The sequence below is a fragment of the Lissotriton vulgaris genome, unplaced genomic scaffold (assembly GCF_964263255.1).
Source record: "Lissotriton vulgaris unplaced genomic scaffold, aLisVul1.2 SCAFFOLD_410, whole genome shotgun sequence".
Lineage (NCBI taxonomy): Eukaryota > Metazoa > Chordata > Amphibia > Caudata > Salamandridae > Lissotriton > Lissotriton vulgaris.
In genome coordinates this window covers 201,456-227,769 of record NW_028244089.1, presented here as the reverse complement: position 1 = coordinate 227,769, position 26,314 = coordinate 201,456, and the positions used below count along the sequence as shown (strand labels likewise).

General features: G+C 43.3%; 1 protein-coding gene across 1 annotated transcript in view; it reads left to right on the top strand.

Moving 5' to 3' along the window:
• The window catches only part of CELSR3 (cadherin EGF LAG seven-pass G-type receptor 3), a 690,139-nt gene that overhangs the window by 561,393 nt on the left and 102,432 nt on the right, over positions 1-26,314 (top strand). Inside the window, exons 24-25 of the mRNA XM_086948740.1 lie at positions 17,575-17,781; positions 19,330-19,504. Coding sequence (XP_086804866.1) covers positions 17,575-17,781; positions 19,330-19,504 — 382 coding nt within the window. The remainder of the gene's footprint in view (positions 1-17,574; positions 17,782-19,329; positions 19,505-26,314) is intronic.

Genomic DNA, 26,314 nt, shown 5'->3' with positions numbered 1-26,314 from the left:
ATATAAATAAAAATGTAAATGTTCGTTTGTTGAAAATCGTAAATCTCGGACAGTTCTTCACCGATTGCTTTGAAATTTTGACACAACGTAGGCTTTGAATATGCATGTGTTTTTATATACACAACGTTGGGTTTGAATACGCGCGTGTCGAATACGCACTTGTTTTTTATCGAAAGCCCGAACAGACACATAAGAATGTCAATGTACGTTTGTTCAAAATTTTAAATCTCCGAAAGTCCTTCTACGGTTGCTTTGAAATTTTGACACATTTGGAAAGGGGCGACCACTCGGTCCCCCCGCACGTATGGCAGAGTACCACGATCCCCCCGGGAAGCCATCTTGGGCGGGAGGCGTGTCTCGGCTGGTATGCCCGAAGCGGCGTAGCCGGGGCGCGCTTTTTCCCGCCCTAGAGTGGGTTGGCCTAGACACCGACGCGGCTGGCCACGCCCTCGGGGCAGGCAGGGGCGGGTTTACGCCCGCCCTGAAGACGGATAAAAGGGGACGCAAGACCGGAAGGCATCCTCTTGTTCCTGTGCTCTGAAGCTGCACCTCCTCGCTGCACGTGAGCTCGAGACGGAACGAAGAGCCAATTTTGAGCGTTGTAATCCTTCTTTTTGTCTTGCAGATACTCCGTCGGAGAAATGCCCAAGAAAGGCGGAAAGAGAATGACGACTGAACAGATGCTTCGGGTCCTCATGAAGGAGATGACCGAGCTGAAGAAGCGGGTGGCGGAGAGAGAGGGGGAAGGGGGGCTGGAACGTCCTTCGGCTGGAGCAGCCCCAGGGGGGAGAGCCAAGAGGCCAAGAAGGGGGCCAGCTGGGGGAGACGTCCCGGTTCCCTGTACCCCGCTTGAAGCGCCAACCCCAGTACCCGTGGAGGGGAATCCGATTCCCGTAGTGGTCACCCCGGTGTCCAATGAGGATATGCCGCCAGAGCTGGCAGCACAACTTGCAGCGTGGTTGGGCGAAGGTAGTGAGGGCGCCACGGCTGTCGATGCGCAGGCGCTGATGAAGCAACTGCGTGAGAAACGGGAGGCAGCCAAGGTGTCCGCGCCGGCTGCAGTAATTGACAAGCCACAAGGGACGATTGCGACCGCAGAGGCAGCGTCCGGTGCAGGTAAGCGGCCATTGCCGATTGCGAGGGATGAGTCAGCACCCTCTCGTAGAGAAAGGTTGGGTCAACATGTGCCTTTGGCAATTAAAGAGAAGATTTGGGCGGGGGAATATGTGAACATCTTCTCGTTGCTTGTTGATCATTATGAGGTGGAGCATGTTAAGGGCCAGAAAGACCTCATGCATCCGAGTGTTTGGCGCGCAAAAATGGCCGCCTTTAAAGTGAATGAAAATATTGGCAATTGGGGCAATGCATGGGGAATCTTTACGTCGATCTTGGGGGAACGTAGGCCCGAGTTGCTTGCCGAGTTGCCGACCTATCAGTCACGAATCATGGGGTACTCGACATCATACCAGGGTAACCATTGGTTTTGCTACGATAATCTCTTTAGAAAGGCGAAAGAGCATAATAAAAGCTTAACCTGGGATTGTTACGATTCCTTAACATGGGATAAAATGAAGGAGACAGGAATGTTGAAAATGCCATTGGTAGGAAGTAATGTTGGCGAATCCTCCCGCCAATATGGGGGGACGCCCTTTCGTTCAGGTATGGGTACCGACGATTACTCGAGGCCTGCCGGCAATACAGGAAAAAAGGGGTTATGCTTTAATTTCAACAGAGGTAAATGTACTAGGCCTCAGGGATCGTGTAAATTTAAACATGAATGTAGTGGGTGCGGGTCGCCCCATCCTGAGTCCACGTGCAGAGCCAAAACCGGTGATAACGGGGGGAGAGGAGGCGCCAAACAGGTCTAACATAGTCCGAGGGGTGCCTTTACCTACCCCGATTGATACCTTGGCGATGATTCCCTGGCTCAGTGATTACCCGGATCGGGCTTCTGCTGGGGTGCTGCGGAACGGATTTTCGTATGGTTTCCGCATCCCGGTAGGGGACTTTCAGGGTGTGGAGAAGTGTAAGAATCAACTATCGGTCCTGCAACATACGACCGTGGTACAAGATAAGATCCGGAAAGAGGTTACTCGAGGTCGGGTCGCCGGCCCGTTTAGTGTACCCCTGGTGCAAGATTTTGTTTGTTCTCCTTTAGGAGTGGTCCCCAAGAAGGACCCGGGTGAGTTCCGATTGATTCACAATTTATCAGCTCCACGTGGTTTTTCTGTAAATGATGCAATAGATCCGGAAGTATGTTCGGTGCGGTACGCATCCTTCGATGAGGCCGTAGCCATTTTGAATCGCCTGGGGCCCGGGGCGCTGATGTCAGATATCGAATCAGCGTTCCGATTGCTCCCGGTACACCCAGACGACCAGCGTCTCCTGGGTTTCATGTTTCAGGGTTATTATTACATGGATAGGTGTATGCCGATGGGGTGCTCTATATCTTGTGCCTATTTCGAGAAATTCAGTAGTTTTCTACAATGGGTCTTCACAAAGAAGACGGGTTTCCAACATGTAATGCATTACCTTGATGATTTTCTGTTCCTTGGGGCAGCCGGGGATCCTGAATGTGGCCGGGCCTTGGCCGAATTTTGTATGTTAATGAAGCATTTTGGTGTGCCATTGGCACCAGGTAAGACGGTCGGTCCTGCGACTTGCCTCGAGTTTCTGGGGATCGAGTTAGACTCCAGTGAGGGTTGTTTTCGTTTGCCAACTGACAAAGTGTTGAAGTTCAGGGCAGCCCTGCGAGTGTGTATAAATGGATCTAAAGTTACGCTGCATCAATTGCAGCAGTTGGTGGGACAGTTAAATTTTGCCCTGAGGGTTATACCAATGGCCCGCCCCTTCTCTCGTTCAATTGCCCAGGCTATGGTCGGCTTAAAGGAGGGCCATCATCGCACGAGGCTATCGGCTGAGGTCCGCCAGGACATGCGCATTTGGCTAGCATTCCTGGCGGACTTTAATGGTCGGGTCGTCTGGAACAAACCAGCCGTGTCCTCGGAAGAGCTGGGGCTATGGACAGATTCAGCAGGTAGCATAGGTTTTGGTGCCATCTTCGGCACAAAATGGTCGGCACGAAGGTGGCCGACATGGTGGCACGACAATGGTCTGACAAGTAATATTGCTTTCCTTGAACTTTTCCCCATTTTGGTGGCCCTGAGAACCTGGCCAGAAGGGTTCAAAGATCACTCTGTGATATTCTGGTCTGACAATATGACCGTGGTCGAGTGCATCAATAGCCAGGCTGCACGATGTAAACTGATTTTAAGACTGCTCAAAGAAATTGTGTTACTGTGTATGCAACTGAATGTGATATTCAGAGCAAAACATGTCCCGGGGGTAATGAATCAGGCGGCTGATGCACTGCCTCGTTTTCATATGCAGGCTTTCTCGGGTTTCCTTCCCACAGCGGACCCAGAGCCGGCACCCTTTCCCGAAGCTCTCTGGTCTCTCGGTGCCCCGAACTTCGTCACCTCGTGGGAGAGAGTCTAGCACCAAGGACGAGGCAGGCATATGAAGGGGCGTTTCGGTCCTATTTAGCCTTTTTGGGGACCGATAGAGAGGGGCTTTGGGGCCACGAGGAATGGGTAGTGAATTTTCTGATGTCCTTACGGAGGGCTGGGAAATCAGTGGCTACGGCCCAGAGGCATCGTGCTGCCATTTCCTTTGTTGCCAGGGCTCATGGTATCCGGGACCCGACAGCGTCTTTCGTGGTACAGAAAGCGCTGCGTGGGTGGCAACGCCTTGAGGGTCGCAGAGTAGATGAGAGGCGCCCGATAGGTTTGGATAGGTTGGCCCAGTTGTTGGCCACACTCCCTTCCACATGTTCATCTCAGTTTGAGACAGTGTTGTTCCGAGCCGCTTTTACGCTGGCATTTCATGGGGCGATGCGGGTAAGTGAACTAGTGGCAAGGAACAAACAGGATGTGACGGGGGGTTTGTGCCAGGAACACGTTCAGATCAGAGGAGAGACAATGACTGTCTCCTTTGTCAGGTCCAAGACCGATCAGGGTGGGATGGGTGACTGCATAATCATACGCAGGATTCCCGGGTCCTCCATGTGTCCGGTAAAGTGTTTAGATGATTACCTAGCACAAAGGGTGGCATCATGGGGGGGGACCTTGTTGAGACACGCGGACGCCACCCCACTGACGAAATTTCAGTTTCAGCGGGTGCTTGCGATGTCAATTGCCGCTGCGGGCTTGAACCCGGGCGAGTTTGGGACCCATTCCTTTCGGATAGGGGCTGCTACAGAAGCTACAGCTAGGGGTCTTAATGTTGAACAAGTAAAACGTGTGGGGCGTTGGTCCTCCAATTGTTATAAGAGGTATGTGCGGTTGCACATGTTGTGAAGCTGTAATGATGTACTCACGCCTCTTGTTTTTGTTTGATTTTCAGTTGCGCAAGCCTACGAGGCGGGGCGGACTATGCAGTCGACCCAACACCGGGCCAGCGGTCAGACTTCACCGGCTGTGACAAAGGAGGTGTGGGTCGTGGGCCACTCATACGTGAGGCGTGCCGCGGACGTATTCAAAGCAGGTGACACGATTCACGTAGCTGGGGAATACGGGTACAGGGTGTCCTTCTACGGAAGGGGCGGTCTCTGTATTGACCAGTTTCAAACATTTTTCGAGGGTTTGTTAGGGCGGACGAGGTCACCGCCGTCTATAGTCATAGTACATCTAGGGGGCAATGATTTAGTCACCACCGGTAGACGACTTCTCCTGGAGGCAATGCTTTCCACTGTAAGTTGGTTGGCGAGGAGAGTTCCGGGGTGCATAATTGCGTGGTCCCAGATGATCCCACGAAAGGTATGGCGAGGGGCTATTTCCATTTCTGCTTTGAATCATTCTGTTAGAAAGCTTAATAACAAAGTGAGTAGGTTGTTCCGTTCCAGGACATTGCATTCTATTTCGCATGGCTGTATTAATGATGACAGTATGTATTTGGGGGATGGTGTGCATTTGTCTCGGGTGGGGAATGAGTTACTCATAGGAGACTTTTTAGCATGGTTGAAGACGTTACAACATGACCTTTAGGTAGGAGCTTTGTGGGGGGTCCGGATAGCCGGTCAACTATCCGGCCTGTGGCGGTAAGGTCATGATCGGTGAGCACTAATTGGAAGATCCCTATGAGTGGGCGTCACCCAACACGGATGGGAGCGCTCGGGAGAGGTGGCCATTGGCCCCTCAACGGGGAGGCGGTCCCTTCTAAGGATGGGTCGCCGAAAGAAAAGGAAAGGCGGTCAAGGCCCCTTCCTGTGTAGGAGGGGTTACAGCCCCCTCCTGGGGAATTTCCCGGGGCCAGTGACGTCTGCGACGGCAGATGTGGTAAGTTGTGCGGGGTTTTTGGGGGGGGTCTACGCTACCTTCTAGATACCTCACACGAGTCCTCGAACAACCTTTAAATGGCGTCGAGTTTTATTGGTGCCCCCGTCAAGTCAAAGGGAAATTGGTAGTTGCACTTGAGGTACGCCTCAGTGCTGTCGCCCCTCACAAGTGGGGGGGGTATTTTTGGTTAGGGATCTTGACACCGGTTACGACCTTGCCGTTGGCCCTTAAACGTTAGGATGTACAATTTCATAATTTCAAGAAAATGTGTGTAGGATGTTAGTTCGGCTAGGAGAACCTCTGTATTTGAGAATCTGTTAAGGTTAGCCAAACATCGCAATGTGGTAAATGAAATTGTACATAATATAAAATGTTGATTTAATGTTTTAATTTTGTTTTAATAAATACGGCCGGGAGGGTTACTCCCTCCCTCTTCCAAAAACTTCAAGAACTGTTTCCGGTTTCCCTCCTTTGGGGATTGTGTTGAGAGGGGGTGGCGGGTATCTCAGCCATATGGAAAGGGGCGACCACTCGGTCCCCCCGCACGTATGGCAGAGTACCACGATCCCCCCGGGAAGCCATCTTGGGCGGGAGGCGTGTCTCGGCTGGTATGCCCGAAGCGGCGTAGCCGGGGCGCGCTTTTTCCCGCCCTAGAGTGGGTTGGCCTAGACACCGACGCGGCTGGCCACGCCCTCGGGGCAGGCAGGGGCGGGTTTACGCCCGCCCTGAAGACGGATAAAAGGGGACGCAAGACCGGAAGGCATCCTCTTGTTCCTGTGCTCTGAAGCTGCACCTCCTCGCTGCACGTGAGCTCGAGACGGAACGAAGAGCCAATTTTGACCCACCCACCAGCCCCTGATGACAGCAAGTGGTTTGAATTAAGTTGATGGATAACTCTGATTTTCGTTTACAGGTTGTGGTATTATTCGTAATGATTTGGAGTATGCAATAAAGAATGTCGATTTGTGTTACGTTTTGCAAATAAAGAAATTCTGCTGTAGTGTTCATTGGTAGCATGCTTTTAATGAAGGTATAGTTGCTACTGTAATTTTAGTTTAGTCATTTAGTTAGCATTGTCGTATTTATTTTGGTCGGGCGGTAAGGTCATGATCGGTGAGCACTAATTGGAAGATCCCTATGAGTGGGCGTCACCCAACACGGATGGGAGCGCTCGGGAGAGGTGGCCATTGGCCCCTCAACGGGGAGGCGGTCCCTTCTAAGGATGGGTCGCCGAAAGAAAAGGAAAGGCGGTCAAGGCCCCTTCCTGTGTAGGAGGGGTTACAGCCCCCTCCTGGGGAATTTCCCGGGGCCAGTGACGTCTGCGACGGCAGATGTGGTAAGTTGTGCGGGGTTTTTGGGGGGGGGTCTACGCTACCTTCTAGATACCTCACACGAGTCCTCGAACGACCTTTAAGTGGCGTCGAGTTTTATTGGTGCCCCCGTCAAGTCAAAGGGAAATTGGTAGTTGCACTTGAGGTACGCCTCAGTGCTGTCGCCCCTCACAAGTGGGGGGGGTATTTTTGGTTAGGGATCTTGACACCGGTTACGACCTTGCCGTTGGCCCTTAAACGTTAGGATGTACAATTTCATAATTTCAAGAAAATGTGTGTAGGATGTTAGTTCGGCTAGGAGAACCTCTGTATTTGAGAATCTGTTAAGGTTAGCCAAACATCGCAATGTGGTAAATGAAATTGTACATAATATAAAATGTTGATTTAATGTTTTAATTTTGTTTTAATAAATACGGCCGGGAGGGTTACTCCCTCCCTCTTCCAAAAACTTCAAGAACTGTTTCCGGTTTCCCTCCTTTGGGGATTGTGTTGAGAGGGGGTGGCGGGTATCTCAGCCATATGAATACGCGCGTGTTTTTATATACACAACGTTGGATTCGAATACGCGTGTGTCGAATACGCGCGTGTTTTTAATCGAAAGCCCGAACAGACACATAAAAATGTCAATGTTGGTTTGTTCAAATCTTAAATCTCCGAAATTTCTTCACCGGTTGCTTTGAAATTTGGTCAAAAGGTTGGATTTGATTAAGCGCGTGTTTATATATACACAACGTTGGATTCGAATAGGGCATAGTCAATATGCGCGTGTTTTTGATGGAAAGGCCGAACAGACCCTATCGATTTTGTTGCTGTGCAACAACTACAAGGGACGCATAGAGACAATAGTCTACATATATTAGGATGGACAGTTGGTATCAGGATGGCAGACCGGGAAGTGGGTGGAGGGAGGGGGGAGGAGTTGGTTCACTTTGCAGCATTAGCGCTTGTTTAGATATACACAACGTTAGATTCGAATACGCACGTGTTTTTAGTCGAAAGGCCGAACAGACCCTATTGATTTGCTTCCTGCGCAACAACTACAAGGGACGCATACAGACAATAGTCACAAAATCATATTGTATACCCACAAGCACTGTGAAATTAAACATATTAGAAACGTGTGCTTACTCTTTTCTTTCTCTTCTATTTAACCAGACTGAGCCACAGCAACGCGTGGCCGGGTACAACTAGTTTGTAATATATTTATAGTGCTGTGGGTGATTTGTGAGGATACATACATTTACTGCTTATTACCCGTCCACACGTTTGTTGGGGGGGGGGGGCACAACAACTCTGTGTTTGTACATAACACATAGAGTAAATCCACTAAGAAGTGGAAATCAAGGGCTGCATCAGAGAAAGGAAACACATGAGCAGTGCTGGGAACCATGTATCAGCAGTCTGGAGAGAATGAGGCCCCACTACTGATGCCCACCTGGACGCAATCTCAAGTAATTATTTGCATTAATGGTGGACAGAAGAATGAAACTAAATCTTCTATCTAAAAATTGAAACAGTAAGTAAAGGAAAAATAAGCTGTAATATATTAAAAGATAGAAGGAAACCAGATAAAGAAGCTGCTAGGGAGACAGAGGCTGCCGTCCTGATGAGAACTTTGGCTCAGTTCCTGCAAAGCCAACACAATGGGATTCCTTTTACGTAAACAGACTTCTGTGAGGGCTCCTTGGCTAACCCTTGAAAGCTTGATATAGAACAATGCATGTTTTGCATGTGCAATAACACCAAAAACACATTTAGAGTCAAGAAGTACTTAACCTAAAATATCCAAACCATTTTACACTAAAGGAGAAAACAAATAACAAATTAATATGGAGAAAATCCTATACAGATATCAGAAGGTCGGTGGCCTTGGGGTTGCACAGTCGTGTCTGTACTCTTGACTGCCAATGTGTTACTATGCTATGTCAATATATACCATTCCAATGTGCTGCACCCTGAATTATATTCACTGCACAAAAAAGTAAATAAATAACTTATCCAAAGAAACAGTGAAAACACCTTATCACTTTCAGTCACTAGGGTGCATTATAATTAGGCCCGAGCGGTAAAGTCCGTTCTGTTTGCGGAATTTGGGTAATTTTGCGTTCCGCAAAGAATGCAAAATTGCCCAAAATTCTGCGTTCCGCAAAATTGTTTGCTTGTTTGCATTCTCAAATGCGTGTTCGCGAGATATTTACCCCCGAGCATGCAATCAGCGATTGCGAACAGTAAAAAAGCATCGCGAACAAGCAATTCCGCGTGCTCGCAGATTTTTTACCATTTTGCGGAGATATGCATAACACGATTACGCAAATTCCGCCCACCCCTAATTATAATAGGACACAGGTAACTGGCTAACTGGTGATAGAGTGTGGTTGGATATTAATTGTTTGGTTCACCCCAGTCAAATGTTAGGGGCAACTGTGCCTTTTGCCGGCTTTATGGCCAACCAGTGATGGAGTGAGGTCAGGGGAATGGTGATTTGTCCTGGTAAAAAGAATGTCTGAAGGTCAACATTTTTCATCAGATGAAGCCTGTTACGCTCTTATATAGGTTCCACCTTTCTCTCTCCTGTATGACCTTAACTGGAGCGCCAGGATGCTCCTTTCGGAGTGACAGTACGCACTTTATAAGTTCACAATTCAATTCAATACAATTCGGTTGGAAACTGTGGTTGACAAGTGCTTCTCAAGGTTGGAGACCATTTTGCAGTCCCACAGCAGCCCTGAACCTAATATCAAAATGTCAGTGAATGTAGCCATCAAAGGTTACATCTTTTTACGGGTAGGCTCAGTACCTTGCTCTGTTTCTCCAGAGATGAAACATTTCTTAGTCCCAACTTTAAAAAAAGGTTTGTAACTATTTTTTCCTGGTGCACTAAAAGAACCAGGTTCCGGTTAGTAGGAAAGCTCCCTGTATCTCTAGTTCAAGCCAAACGTAAAAAGTCCAGTTAAATGTAACCTTGGTTTTCCTATGTAACAGCTCCTACTCCTTGAGTCCACAGAGTGGAGGGAGTAGAAAAGTTGGTTGACTGAAGCACCAACCCAATACCCTTATCCACCCCTAAACCCTAAAAATACCCTTACCATAAACCCTAAAAATGCCCTTACCACCCTATACTCCTATCCATATATATATATATATATATATATATATATATATATATATATATATATATATATATATGTATGTATGTATGTATGTATGTATGTATGTATGTGTATATATGTGTATATATATATATATATATATATATATATATATATATATATATATATATATATATATATATATATATATATATATATATATATTCACCAAAAGCTATCAGTCGATAGCGTAAGTCAGCACACAACACAGGAGTTCTTTCCCAAATCGTCACGGTTTATTTATCAGGAAGCAGCATGCATCACACAGCACCAACGCGTTTCGCAACCCACTGTTGCTTGATCACGGTAGGGATACAATGTTACAGTTCCAATTTGTATTTAGAAAAAACCGCCTCAAACTCATAACAATGACATCACTTCCTGCCTATTTCAGGAAGTGGCTTGGGAAATGTAGTTTTTGTCACAAAGCGAGTGTGTCTTAAGGGAAACAGCGATATAATTTATAAACAAAAGTGTGTTATATTCTGTAAATATTGCAATTCTCAGGTAATTTCAAACTGTTTGCACACAGAAGGATCATTGTTACTCATTGGTCATTTATGTTAAAGCACACGGAGACCGTCAAACACTGGAAATTAAGAGTGCCATCTGGTGGGCAAATTAATTATGACAGAAAAACTGAAATTTAGCTCTCTGGTGAGCATGTTATATAAATTTCAACTCAAATAAAGCCCTCTAGTGGGCTAGACGTCATATCTTGATTATATTTGGAAAACATTTTGTCTATTTTGGTCCCCGCACTCAATTCTAGATCCTGTGGTAGACCCTATTATTAATTCATATAGATCTCTTATTCAATTATTACCTGATCTGGTTATCTCTACTGCCAACTGTATAAATACGCTGTTACAGGTTATTCCAACTACATTATCCACTCATATCTGTAAATTCTTAAAATTCTGTTAGACTCTGTATCTTGTTACCAAAGAAAAATAATTCAGTACACAAACAGTTCTCATATTGTACACATCATCATAAATGTACATAAAGCTCCTCGCTCTGATTAAGACCCCAGGGGCTCATTGTTCGGAAATTGAGAATTTGTCTCGATTCTCTGCATCTGAGTTGTTTCTCTTGGTCCCCGCCCCTTTCATGTGGTAAGACACATTCCAATGCATATGTCTTCAAGAGTTTCCAGTCACTATTGTGCATTAATTCCATGTGTTTGGCGACCGCGTTATTTTTGTCTTTATTCACTGTCGCTCTGATGTGCTCAAGGATACGTAGTTTGAATTGTTTCTTCGTACTCCCGATGTATTTTAAAGCACATGGGCACTCGATCACATATACTACGTGGGTGCTTGTACAATCTATCAACTGGTTGATCTTCCACAATTTGTTGTTGGGTAAGTTCACTTCTTTTTTATTTATGGCAATTTGGCAGACCTTACACCGTTGGCATTTGATAAAGCCTTTTGTATTCATCCATTGAATGCCCTTTTTCTTTTTTGATTTATCCTGGAAATGGCTCTGTATCAACCTATCTTTTAGGTTCTTGGCTCGACGATATGTGACTAATGGATGATTACCCATTACCTTGCCCACAGTTTGATCTAGTTGCAGTAATTTCCAGTTCTTTCTGAGAGTGTTGGCAATTTGTTTTGATTCTCTCGTGTAGTCCAGAATTAATCTCACTTTTCTTTCATTAGGTACTCTGTTCTGGGTGGTGTTTATTGCTGATTTTTTAGTTGTCAAGGCATCTTCTCGTTTTTTCTGGTTTGCTCTTTGCCACCCTTTTTCAATGATAGCTTTATGGTATCCTCTGGTTTTGAACCTCTGCGCCATGTTCTTACTTTTTGATTTCCATTCTTTTTCTTCTGAGCAAATTCTTCGTACTCTTAAGAACTCCCCATACGGTATGTTCTCCTTGACAGAAGGTTTGTGAAAGCTGTCAAAGTGTAAGATTGAATTAGTTGCCGTATCTTTTCTATGGAGTGTTGTCTCCACTTTGTTGTCTTGAATGTAGATTTCCGTATCCAGAAAAATTGCTCTGTCTTTACTGATGTGATACGTAAAGCGAATGTTTGAAGTTGAGGAATTCAGAATTTGGAAATAATTCTCAAATTCACAGGCCGTTCCTTCCCAAATTATCAAAAGATCGTCTATGTATCTTATCCATTTTGCTATCTTTTCTACATAGAAATCATTGTCGGTATGCCATGCAATTTGTTGCTCCCACCACCCCATAGTGAGACATGCATATGCTGGGCTGAATGAAAAACCCATGGCACAGCCATGGATTTGCTGGTAAATTTCATCTCCGAATAAGAACACATTTTGGGTAAGGCACATCTCCACCATGTCAATCAGCATCTGATTGTGTTGGTTTAAATGGATATCCCGTTCTTTTAAGAAAAAGGCACAAGCATTCAATCCGATGTCGTTATCAATATTTGTGTACAACGACACAACATCCATTGTTATAAGTAGGTAGTTAGTTTGCCATGGGAGGTCTTCTAGATGTTTCAATAGGTCTGTTGTGTCACGTAGGTAAGAGCTTAAGCTGGTAACAAACGGCAAAAGAAAGAAATCAATGTAATTTGCAATTGGCTCCATGAGGGACCCCTTCGATGACACAATGGGTCTCCCTGGTGGTTTTAGTGGGTTCTTGTGCACTTTCGGAAGAAAGTAGATTGTGGCCATTTTCGGATGGTCGGTGCACAAAAATTTCTTTTCATCTATGTCAATTAGATTTTGGTTGTTCCATAATTGAAGTTTTTGATCCAATTTCTCTTTGAATATCTTCGTTGGATTTGATTCTAATTTTCTGTAATATTTTTTGTTGTCCAACTGTAGATGCGCTTCAGCCATGTTGTCGGTTGTGTTTAGAATGACAATATTCCCGCCTTTATCGGCTGATTTTATAGTTATTGTTTTGTCATCTTTTAAGTTGTTCAAAGCAGTTCTTTCGTCTTTTGATAGGTTGTCTTTATACTTGAATCCCTTGATTTTGTAGATATCTTTGACAATGGCCTCTTGAAATAGGTCAATCTTGTTCCCTTGAGGCAATTGGGGATAGAATTTAGAGGGAGCTTTCATCCCACTTAATCCTGCGCCCTTTTGATGAACTGTTTGCGATTCTGAGATATTATCACCCTCATTATCTGTGTCCAAGTTGGTAAGTACTGTTAAAGCCGGTAAATCCGCCGAGGTTAAACTTTGTTCTGTGCTGGTTTCATCAATTCGTTTTTGGTTTTTATTCTTTACATATGTTGCCATTTTTTCATTTTCCTCAAAGGTTTTCATGAGTTTGATTTTTCTGATATATTTGTATATATCTATTCTTGTCTGTGCCATATCCATTGATTCTGATGGACAGAATGTTATCCCTCTTTTTAGTAAAGATGTTTCATGTTCATTGATGTTTCTGTGAGACAGATTCAAAACCACTAAATCATCTTGTATTGTGTTGTTTATTTGCCCTTCTTCTGACGCATTGATCTCGTTTCTGTACCTATCGTTTCTGATCCATTTTTTTCTCCTTTGTCCCCTTCTGGTTGTTTTTTTTGTGATGTTCCTGATCTGGGTACCCATCTGCGCCCTTGACCTCTTCCTCTGATACTTTGGTTTTGATTGAACTCCCATGTCCTTTGTTCTAATACCAGTCTCATATCTCCTAAAAAATCCTTGTTAGCTGAATCCGGGTTCTGCGCTCCATCTTCACTTGTTCCAGTGGAGGTCAATGATGTCGCACTTGATGAACTTTGTTTATTAAGGCCTTTGCGTTGTTTTTTGAAAATATCAAATTTTCTGGCATATGTAAAGATACATCCATTGGTGTAATCCTCTTCATCTCTTTGAAATTTAGATTGCTTGCGGTTTCTTACTACTTCTTCATGTTTGTTTACATACTTTTCCAACTCTTCCTTGAACTTTGTTTGTTCTGGGGTGAGTTCTAAAAGCGCTAGTTCTTTCTCCAAATCTGCCAATTCCTCCTTTATTTTGGTTAGTGAGACTTCCAGGTGTTTTATCAGGATTTTGATTAGTCCCAAAGATGATTCTAATATATATTCACCCCATTCATTCAGTAATTCATCCGACACATCTTGTTGGCTAGGCATTAGTGAGATCCGTAGTCCTCTTGGGACCCTTTTTACTTCAATGTATTTTTTCAATGTAATTAGTTCCCACCACTTATTGATTTCTTTCTTGCTTAGTCTCTCCCACATCTTAAGCTTACTTTTGGTATCCGATTTATCATCTTTATTTTTATTTTTATTTTTATCTTTATCAATTTCTGTTTTTCTTTGTTCAAAGAAACGTGAGTCTAATAGTTCAGTTCTCTCAGCGTCTCGTTTATCCATTATGTATCACACAAATAGATGTGCTGGTGCTGCTTAGGAGAAAGCTACCGACGTACTTGTTCTCCTTTGTTTCTCTTCTGATACCGATTATTTGATCTCCTGTTTCTTTTGTGTATACAGGAGCAAAAATGGGAAGTCCTGTGTGTGAGAAAAGGCGTGCTAAGAAATTACTGTGTCCAAATTATTTTTCCGCTTGTGTGTATTGTACACATTCCATTGCGGTATAGTACTTGTTCAGTATTTCAGACGGCTCCAATTCACAATGTAACCAAACCCATTACTTTTTTGCAAACAGCTTTTGTGACACAGAAACGTATGTCGGAAGTACCGCGTCACAGTTTCCCGTGCTTACCTCCACCCTTCGATGTCGGTCCGCCAGGTCCTGTGCGTTTCCTTCGTCCAAAACCGTCCCGCGTCTCTGCTGATGAATTTCACTGGGTTGGCGTTCACCAGGACCACTACTTAGAATCCACAAATATGGCTCAGAACTGTAATCCAACGGCGCTCATCCACCGGTGCTGACTTCAAAGCAGAGCCCCGCTTTCTTAAATTCACCAAAAGCTATCAGTCGATAGCGTAAGTCAGCACACAACACAGGAGTTCTTTCCCAAATCGTCACGGTTTATTTATCAGGAAGCAGCATGCATCACACAGCACCAACGCGTTTCGCAACCCACTGTTGCTTGATCACGGTAGGGATACAATGTTACAGTTCCAATTTGTATTTAGAAAAAACCGCCTCAAACTCATAACAATGACATCACTTCCTGCCTATTTCAGGAAGTGGCTTGGGAAATGTAGTTTTTGTCACAAAACGAGTGTGTCTTAAGGGAAACAGCGATATAATTTATAAACAAAAGTGTGTTATATTCTGTAAATATTGCAATTCTCAGGTAATTTCAAACTGTTTGCACACAGAAGGATCATTGTTACTCATTGGTCATTTATGTTAAAGCACACGGAGACCGTCAAACACTGGAAATTAAGAGTGCCATCTGGTGGGCAAATTAATTATGACAGAAAAACTGAAATTTAGCTCTCTGGTGAGCATGTTATATAAATTTCAACTCAAATAAAGCCCTCTAGTGGGCTAGACGTCATATCTTGATTATATTTGGAAAACATTTTGTCTATTTTGGTCCCCGCACTCAATTCTAGATCCTGTGGTAGACCCTATTATTAATTCATATAGATCTCTTATTCAATTATTACCTGATCTGGTTATCTCTACTGCCAACTGTATAAATACGCTGTTACAGGTTATTCCAACTACATTATCCACTCATATCTGTAAATTCTTAAAATTCTGTTAGACTCTGTATCTTGTTACCAAAGAAAAATAATTCAGTACACAAACAGTTCTCATATTGTACACATCATCATAAATGTACATAAAGCTCCTCGCTCTGATTAAGACCCCAGGGGGCCCCCCCATGTATGTATGTATGTATGTGTATATATGTGTATATATATATATATATATATATATATATATATATATATATATATATATATATATATATATATATATATATATATGAGTTGGGATGGTAAAACGCGGCAGTCCTGCCGTGAGGAGTGCACCCCCGCGCTATCATACGCGGGCCAGGGGCTTTGCACACACGAGGCTCTGTTTGGACTGACACTTGGCTTTTGGAATCAGCAGCGGAAATGAGCAACTTGAAAAGAGCCCACTTATGGCTGGATTTAATTTAAATGAGGACGAGACTGTAACGTTATTTGCAATTGTGTGCACTGAATGGCAGTGATGAGTGACACAGTTGGGAAACTACGCTGACCAGAATGCTTTACCTTATCATGTGACCTGCTTGTGGTAAATAAATCCAAGGTGAATTAACAGCAGTTTCCGTGTATGAAATGCAGCCGCCCTGCCTGTGATCAAGAACTTTCTGTTCGAAACGCGTAAGGCTTACCTATCAGAATCTTCAAATCTGCTTCATCACGCTGCTGCCTTATCAGTTGGTGTTGTTGAGTGCCTCCTAAAGCTTTGGGCGCTTGTGAGTTGGGATATATATATATATATATATATATATATATATATATATATATATATATATATATATATATATATATATATACATATGCATATGCATATATATATATATTCGAGCCAGTCTCTCTCCGGGGGAACACGGGTAACTTTTATTGTTGTTGACGCGCTGTCAGAATTAAAGTGTCCCTGAAACGCTAGGTTGACGCATTTCATCCTTTCATTCGGAATCTTCAGTGCCCGTTTCAGTTGTCGCCATTTGCAGGGTCTCTTACTCCGATGTTTTTGAAGCTGCGGCCACTCCCCTTGCTGTAGCCACGCCCTGCTCCTGCCTCACAGTGTGAAGCTCTCCGCGCTGTACCTGCTCCACTGCTGCATTCTGGGAATTGTGGTTCTCCGCAGGGACCCATATAGTGCAGGGTTACTCTAAGCTCCAAGTGGTGCTTTCCATCTTGTGTGGACGGCGTTTCCACTCCCAGTGCAGCAACAGTGCAGGAGATAAAAGTCCACCTTAGTCCCCCTTATCAGGCAGCAACTTGCTGCCTCCTCTCTCCCCTTGTGAACAATTGCACACCTAGTGGAATCCAAACACACACACACACACGCACACACACATGCTTACATATATACACACACAGACATATATATATACTTATCTTAACTAGACTTACCATGCATGGTAAAGGCTTTGTAAAAGCATAAAAAAAAGCATGTGTGGTAAATGCATGCGTATTACAGCGACTCCGTGGTTCATACTGAGTTGTAAAGGATGTTTACCACAAAAGACAGCCGACACATTTTGCTTCTCTATACAGTGAATGAAAAACTATCTATAAAATATAGTTTAATGGACACTTGATAAACAAGGTTTGTGTATGAAAATACTGCTGTAAAAAGATATTTTTAATAATTTATAACTTCTGTTGGTGGAAAATGATCTAATTCATGTCTATGCCTAATGTTATTGCGCCACATCCCAATCAATGTACTACAGAAAGAAATATTCCCATTCATTATCCTGGTATCTATCGCGCCAAATTGCACTTTCCAGATGATTATTGCTGCTTCTTTTTGGAAAATATCAGTGTTTAAAAGGAAGTGTCCATCAGGCAGATCCACAGAGTGACGATAATCGTTGAGTGAGTTAATTTAACTGTATATTCACCAGTCATTCCTGCCTGGATTTTTTCTCTATGTTGATGCCATATTTTTATGTGTGTTATTTTATGTCCTGTACTTCTTGGGGCATTAACCACACATACGTCTAGAACGTTTAATGTATTCAGTGACTAACATATCTCGAAGTGCATTGTTTATTGGTGCTGCTCTCTTATTGGAACAAAGGGGTGCTGTGCTATGGAGCCCTTGGTACAATGAACACCATGTGGCCTGACGTGTTCCTTGTTTCCTCGTTCTCTGCAGCAGTTGGAAGGGGACTTGGAGACGCTCGCCATCGTCACTTATTCCACACTGTCCATCTCGCTGGTGGCCCTGCTTCTCACCTTCATTATCCTGGCCTGTCTGAAGGGGCTGAAGACCAACACCCGAGGCATCCACTCCAACATTGCTGTGGCCCTCTTCTTCTGTGAGATGGTGTTTCTTCTGGGCATCAACCGCACGGAGAACCAGGTGAGGCAAAGCCGAGAGTGTCTGAGCCACCCTCTGGCTCCTGAACAGTACAGTGCAGTTAGTACAGGAGCGGAAGTGTGGAGAAGATGAAGAAACTGTAGTTGTATTTGTTACTTTGTAATTCCTGACTATACATGTTCAAATTCTAATCCCTATCCTCAAATTCTAACCTTCCATTTAAAAAAAGTATTAATCTTCTTTACCGCTCAATGTATGCAATCAGTTAAATATGAATTAAAATTCTAAATCATTTCCATTCAAGCAGTACTATTGCTGTTATGGGAGACCTTATTGTCTTCCTCGGTTGCACAGATACTTGTGGTTACAACTTCCCTGGGGAAAACATTAAATTCATTACCAAGCCCGCCCTCTAAGCACTTTTATGGCACTTATAAAGTGCACATTTACCATTAGTGTGACCTAGTGAGGCTAGGGACAACATGGACTGTGTCAGAGCCATCATCTGATAATGCGTTCGGGTCCATCATTAGGTCTGTGGTCCACGTGGAGAAGTGTGGCTCAATGATTACAGCGGTAGACCCTGATGCAGAGGTCTAGCCCGGGACCAGGGTTCAATTCCCCGCCTCGGTGGGTCAAAATTCCACGGACCTGATAATTCTCACCTCTGTGCCTATTCCAATCATGGAGTCCCACTCTGCAACTCTGGGCAATAGCTTGCTTAATCTCCACAACGGCCCCCACAACGCTAAGGATGCCTGGCCTCCACCTTGGGGGTGCCCAGGAGTGGACGCCTCTCAGGGAAAGCCAGGATGGGTTCCACAACGGTATTCGTACAAGCGCCTTGAGACCCTTGCGGGTGAGTAGTGCGCTATACAAGTATCAATTTACATTTACATATTTACATTTACGTTGTGTGATGTGAAGGCTGATCACTTAGTTCAGGTTGCAGGTACACCAATACAGGTCATGTTGGAAGTTTCAGCGGCCATGTCTTGTTCATTAGCTTGCATGTGTGACTTCAGTGTAGGTAGTATGTGTCAAGAGGACTTTACCATTTGCTTACATCTCAGTTAGGTTAGTGACTAGTCTTCAGTTTGAGTTACATTTTTCATGTTCTTGCTCGCTGGAATTATTGGGAACATTAGAACCGCCCATTTGCTTAGCATATTTTACTGTGTGGGTTGGCTTGCATTAAGCAGCTGAGGATGAGAATTTGTATTACAACAACATGTTTGTAACTGTCCTATTTTTCTAAACTCGCTTCCCGCAACTTCTTTGATGTAACAGCTGTAGCCCTTTTTCTTTTGAAGTGGGATTCTGCTGATGCATACTTGCCCTAAAGGAAATCAACGGCATATGTAAATTCAGATAGGGCTAAGACAGAGTTAGCCTCACATGTGACTGGCTGTTTCCCAGCAGAGTGGGTGTCTATTGCGATGGCCGAATGAAACACCTTCAGATTCCCCTGTTGCCTAGAATTCCATCACACCCTGCACAACTGATTCTCAAATAACGCTGTCTTTTTAGAATTAATGTGATGTTTGTTACTTAAAGTGTGTTTCTTTTTGTCTTCTCTATTTTGCACAGCTGCTCTGCACGGTGACAGCCATCTTGCTGCACTACTTCTTCCTGTCCACCTTCGCCTGGCTCTTTGTGGAGGGCCTCCACATATATCGCATGCAGACAGAAGTCCGAAACGTTAACTACGGCCCAATGAGGTTCTACTATGCAATTGGCTGGGGAGCTTCTGCTATCATTACCGGTAGGTTTATGTGAAAATGTACGACTCACAATGTTTTCGGGACAATATCCTACATAGTCAAGTATTCAACATCTTCTGAGTATCTGACGGCAATTACAAAAGAAGGGGGATTCTTAAATGTAGTTCTGTGAACACTAAGGGCCACTGAAAGCTATCTTCTGTATCATAGATTCCTTTTTCTGCACCGTCACGTATCAATATCGGTAAACAGTCAAAATATCGATTTTTTAATTTCGACTTACACTTATATCGAGTTGCTAATATTGATGGGACAGAATATCGATGTCCAGAATATCGATGGCCAGAATATCGACCCTAAGGTAAGTAATATCGAAATTACTTATATCGATAGCATATATATCGATGTAAGTAATTTCAATTTACTAATATGTGTTAGAAATTTTAGTTAAGTATTTAAATTAATTGTTATAATATGTGTTTAATATGTTTTTATAAATAAAAAATATATAAAAGTAAATAATATGTTTTACTACCAGAGCGGGTTGTGGGTTTTTAGGGGAATAGGGTGGGAAGTAATTTATTTGTAATTAAATAGTTATTTTTTAATGATGAATTTATTTTGCAATTAAATATTAATTGGCAATTAATTATTTTAATTGATTATTTGATTAATTAATTGATAATTTATGTATATTTTTAAGTAAATTATATGTTTTACTACTGGAGCGGGTTGTGGGTTTGTAGGGGAATAGGGTGGGAAGTAATTTATTTGTAATTAAATAATTATTTTTCAATGATTAATTTATTTTTCAATTCAATATTAATTGGCAATGAATTATTGTAATTGATTAATTGATTAATTAATTGATAATTTATGTATTTTTAAATTAAATTATATGTTTTACTACTGGAGCGGGTTGTGTGTTTATAGGGGAATAGGGTGGGAAGTAATTTATTTGTAATTAAATAATTATTTTTTAATGATTTATTTATTTTGCTCTTAAATATTAATTTGCAATGAATTATTTTAATTGATTAATAGAATAATTAATTGATAATTTATGTTTATTTTTAACTAAATTATATGTTTTACTACTGGAGCGGGTTGTGGGTTTATAGGGGAATAGGGTGGGAAGTAATTTAATTGTAATATTAATTAATTTTGGGTAAAGGGGTATTTTTAGGGTTAAGGGTCAGTTTTCAGTTTTTGGGTAAAGGGGTATTTTTAGGGTTCGGGGTCAGTTTTCAGTTTTTGGGTAAAGGGGTATTTTTGGGGTTCAGGGTCAGTTTTCAGTTTTTGGGTAAAGGGGTATTTTTAGGGTTCAGGGTCAGTTTTTAGTTTTTGGGTAAAGGGGTATTTTTAGGGTTCAGGGTCAGTTTTCAGTTTTTTGGTAAAGGGGTATTTTTAGGGTTCAGGGTCAGTTTTCAGTTTTTGGGTAAAGGGGTATTTTTAGGGTTCAGGGTCAGTTTTTAGTTTTTGGGTAAAGGGGTATTTTTAGGGTTCAGGGTCAGTTTTCAGTTTTTGGGTAAAGGGGTATTTTTAGGGTTCAGGGTCAGTTTTCAGTTTTTGGGTAAAGGGGTATTTTTAGGGTTCAGGGTCAGTTTTCAGTTTTTGGGTAAAGGGGTATTTTTAGGGTTCAGGGTCAGTTTTTAGTTTTTGGTTAAAGGGGTATTTTTAGAGTTCATGGTCAGTTTTCAGTTTTTGGGTAAAGGGGTAATTTTTGGGTTCAGGGTCAGTTTTCAGTTTTTGGGTAAAGGGGTATTTTTAGGGTTCAGGGTCAGTTTTAGGTTTTTGGGTAAAGGGGTATTTTTAGGGTTCAGGGTCAGTTTTCCCTACTGTTGCACCCACTGGAGTGGGAATAGTAATTATTGTTAAGTAAGTATATATTATATATGATTTTTAATTATTATTTTTTAAATTAAATATGTATTATTATTTTTTTTTACCATTATTACATATATTTAAATATTTTTAAGTAATTAATAAGTATCATTTACAGTATTTTTTATGTTATTTTAAATTTAAAAAAAATCGATATATTTAACAACGATATTTTTAACATCGATATTATTTTTTCGATATTTTGGTACTTACCATGTTGTACATAGGGCGTCGATATTTTTGCTATCTATATAATTACGCCGATATTTGTGTAGGTCGAAATTCTGTCTGTCGAAATTCTGTCATAGATCCATCAATATCAGCACTATTTTCAATCATTTTCCAAAGATCCTCAGCATTGTAGTGCGTACAACGATAATTGGGTCAAATTGTCTCATAGGGCTGAACGGACGCTTCGATTCCCGGCTCCGCAAGCCTGTGCATTCCGCACCGACATCCTGCCTTCTAATCTGTGTTTGAGCCGCAGCGGTACGATGCTACGATCGCACTGATACTTTCAGTGTCCCTCCGAGGTCCCTACCTGCCGGATTGCGGGAGATATCGTCGTGCCAGTTGGACGGTCTCCATATCCCTGGCTCTGAGACCCGCGTCGCTCCCCGCCGCCGTAGACCACCGGACCGGCTACAGCCCGCTGAACCCGGGGTGCGGATGCCTTGTTCCACGCCGCCGTCGCAGGGGGAGTCTGACGAATCCTTTTTGTAGCGCCCTGAGCCTCGCTCTATGAGGCCGGCTCACAGTGGAGAAGTGGTTGCCCGCAGCGGTCATTCCCCTGAGCGGCGCTGAGGCTGCCCTAAGCCGCCCATTGTGTGGGTCGCCCCTGGATTGCCCCTGCCTTGTAACATAACAGCAATGGCCTCTCCTGTGCATCGCTCCATTGTCGTGTGTCATGCCTGCCTGGACTACAACCCTTCGGTACTGAGCTCGCCCCCTTCTCTTTGTGCACCTCCCGACGAGGAAGAAATGGCGGCTGCCTCCTCTGATATGACGAGTGTTATCTCGCCTCGCAACAGTATCTCCCTGCCTGATAGCGAGCTGTGGGCTACACTTTATGGAACATCTTGGACTGCAGAGCTATTGTGCCCGCAGCCGGAGCCGACCTGCGGGGACATTCTGGCTGCACTTGCCAAGTTCAGGACTGAATGGCGTGCACTCTCCTGTGAGATGGGCGAACAGCTGGACGACGCAGTACATAGGTCGGAACGGGCGCGACCAGCCAGTTCCCAGCGCTGCACCGATTTGCCTTTGTCAGTCGCTGAGGGGGACATCGGATTGCCGAGTGAGGGCAGGGAGGTGTGGACTATCTCTTGTTGCCGCGAATCCCGTGAATGGCCGCCCGGCAGCTCTAATGGCGCTACAATGTTTCCGTTTTTGACGAGGATTGAGACTTTGTCTGTGGGGATGTTGTTGTTTCCCCAACCTCCGTCCTTGTTGACACTGTATCCCTTTGAATTTGCTGCCTCGCAAGTACTTTTCTCCCTGCGATGGAATGGATATCGTCTTGTGTGTCTGGGGGTGCTCCTCCTGCTTGCCTGCGGCTCGTCTGATGACTGGAGACGTCCATTTTGTCTCCACCTCTCTCTTCTTCATCGATGGTGGCCATTTTGTCCTCCGGCTTTGTTTGGATCGGGCCCTCCTCGGATGCCATGTCTAAAGGGATTGTCACGTTCTGGCCAGGGCTGAGGTACTCCTTCTTATGACCTGGGACTGATAGGCTGGCGGGGACTTGGTCTGGAACACTTCTAATATACGTTGGACTGTGCGAACCGGAAGGTCTCTCCCTATTTCATACTGAAATTGAGGTTTGCCATTGTTTATCTTGTTTATGGGGTGGAAGTAGATTGCATGGCGGGATAGACCGGAAATAATTGAATTTGGCCCTCCTCCGGCTTTATAGGATGTTCTTCTTTCTTCTTTCTTTCCTATGTCTTTGCTTCTATATTTCGGGTACTCTAATGGGCGACAGACACACTGCAAGGGGGGGGGGGGGGTAGGCCGTAGCCTCTGCATGCGTGTAGGGTGGGGGGATTTATATATCCGGTTTTTGTTTCTATGGGCCTTAATTTTTCCTTTCTTCAACTTTTTTCTCGTCTCATTTCTGTCTTTGGGCTATAGTTTGGTTTGAAGCTGGGTGGGTTCTTGTCGGCATTCGACGTATTGCTTGATTAACGATCCTGTTGTAAGCTCTGCGATGCCGCTAATTTGATTCCAACTTTCCCTTTGTCTCATGGAACTCACCTGTTGATCGTTGCATACCTGTGCTGTAGTGGGACTGACTGGACTATGGCTCTCCTTGTTCTTCAATTTTTGAAAATGCCTTTTAAAACCTAAAATTAACCTTCATTCCTCCTGCATATCGGTAGTACAGTTTGGTCCAGTGTAACTCTGAATGATTGCTTAGTAGTATTGCTCTACTGCCGAATTACCGTATAACTTGCAACAGTACTCCAAACGTTTCGCGGCCGGCCAGGTGGTTGTGGGCCCGTATTTGTTTGCTGATTATGCACAATAAAGGTTTCAAAAATTAAAAAAAAAAAAATTGTCTCATAGGATCATCTAACCTCCCCCCATCTCCTCTGGACCAATAATCTTCTGCTGGTTCCTTGATTCTGCAGTGAAAACCGTTAAATAAGGGGCTCCCGGTGGCTTGTAATGGGTGGATACTCCTACTGAATGCTTCTTTTCGGCTACGCAAAACACTGATTTTGTCATTCCTTACATGGGGAAAGGAAAGGAAGCTTTACTTCAAGTTTCAGCTGAGTATAAAGGTTGGAGATATGCCTTCGCCCATCAAGTATTGCGGAAGTAACTTGTTAAAAGTATTACATTTGATATATTTCTCTATGCATTTCTGTCACAAAAATTCTGTATGAGATCAGAGTGCAGACATCCGAACTTACGGTTTTGTGACAGAACTCTATGACAATACCGATTCTAATGCAGAATAGGGTTATACATTTAGGATTTGCCTAAAACGAAGTCACGGGTCAAATATATATATAAATATTTATATATATATTTGAGCCTTGACTTTGTTTTAGGCAAAAGCCTATTCTGAATCTGTATCGTCATAGAGTCCCAGCCCTTGACTAGAATCAATTAATGTTTTACGGGCCCAGTAATGTGAACTCATTGCTTTAATTTACATTGTGTGCATTTTACATGGAAGGAAAAACAGTGTTGGGGTAACAATTAATCAGTAACAGATTTATTTGCAAGAGGAGCACTGAGCTGATAGAATGCAACAAGAATCTCCATATGAACATATTGGACTCAAACTCCCACAATGCCCCCTAATGAAAGGTATGAATAGCAAGCAAAAAGGACTCCTTGTTTTTTAACTTTGCCCCTTTGAAGAAGACTGGTTAGGCGAACCGCGCCAGTGACGTTTGATGATTAAATAAACTTACTAAATCCCAGGAGTGACACTTCACGTTTTTGGTGGACTCAATAAATGGGGCATTGTCTACCCTAAATGTCAGCATCAGCAGTCAGAGCGTGCCGCTTCTAAAGACTGTATTAGGTTTCAAATGAATATATATATATATATATATATATATATATATATATATATATATATATATATATATATATATATATATATATATATATATATATATATATATATATATATATATATATGTAACATATACACATTTATTTTCTATATATATGTGTGTGTGTGTGTGTCTGTGTATATATATGTATATATGTGTGTGTATATATATATATATATCTATATATAAAGCTATATCTATGAATATATATATTTTTTCATATGTTAATGGAATATGTCTTCGCTCTATATGGCTGAAAGGACAGATACATATAAACCCGGGAGAAGTATCACGGGTCACGTGATGAAGACACAGAGAGTTTGAAATGCATTGTGTTTTGTTTTTCTGCCTTGAAATAAAGAATTTGCTGCATACATATATATATGAATGGAACAATCTAAATGGTGGGAACACCGATCATTGGGTCATTACTTGCAAGTAGGGCGTATTCCCAGGGGGTTGCGCATCATGATTGCTCCAAGTTATGAAAATCCGTACCGCAACTGTTACTTGAATGGGCCGATAGCAATCTAGAATGATCACGTCGACTCGTAGAAATACTGGTCGAATATGCTGAGAGTGATCGACTAAAATTGCAAGAACAAATTGATATACTAAATTTAGAAATTGCCAAAATTGAAGTCACACCTGTGAGTAAGAAATGTCGTGAAGACATGTTGGCCAGACTCAGCCCCACCCTATCTTGCAGAAAGGGCAGATTTCCATCAGGAAACCTTCCCTAAGGAACCTTATTAGGTGGTGGTCGAAGCTGTTTTTTGTCTGCCTCTTTTGTGGGATGGGTGTGTTATGCTATTCAGTACTTATGACTATTGATCAGGATCCCAGTAGACAAGCAAAAGTTGTTTTCCTATAATTCTATTACAGTTATAGGAGAATTCTCATAGTCATAAGCACTCCGGGATGCCACTTGTGGGCAGAACTATTCAGTTCTTATGGCTATGATGAAGATTCCCCTGGACAAGAACGAAGGGCCTAATTCCGAATTTGACGCAGTTTCGCTGGCTTTCTGCTGGCAAAGCAGCGCCAAAGCCGCGCAAGTAATGCTCGCCTTATTACAAGTTGAACTCATGTGAGGCTGACGGTCCTTCGCATTTCCCATGGCGGTGCCTGAAATGCAGGCACCACAATGGGAATGGCAAAAAAGATCCAGCACGGCATGAATGGTGATGTCCATGCCGTGCTGGAACTTTGGGGTAATACAGACAGGGGGGCACATGTTGTGCCACCCTGAATGTATCCCCATGGCGGGGAGCATGGAGGCCCGGTATGGCCCCCTTTGTTCCTCCACCGCCAGCATTTTCATGGCCGGGCCCCAGCCATGAAATGGCTGGCGTTGGCTGAACTCGTAATATGCTGAGCGGGACTGCGCCA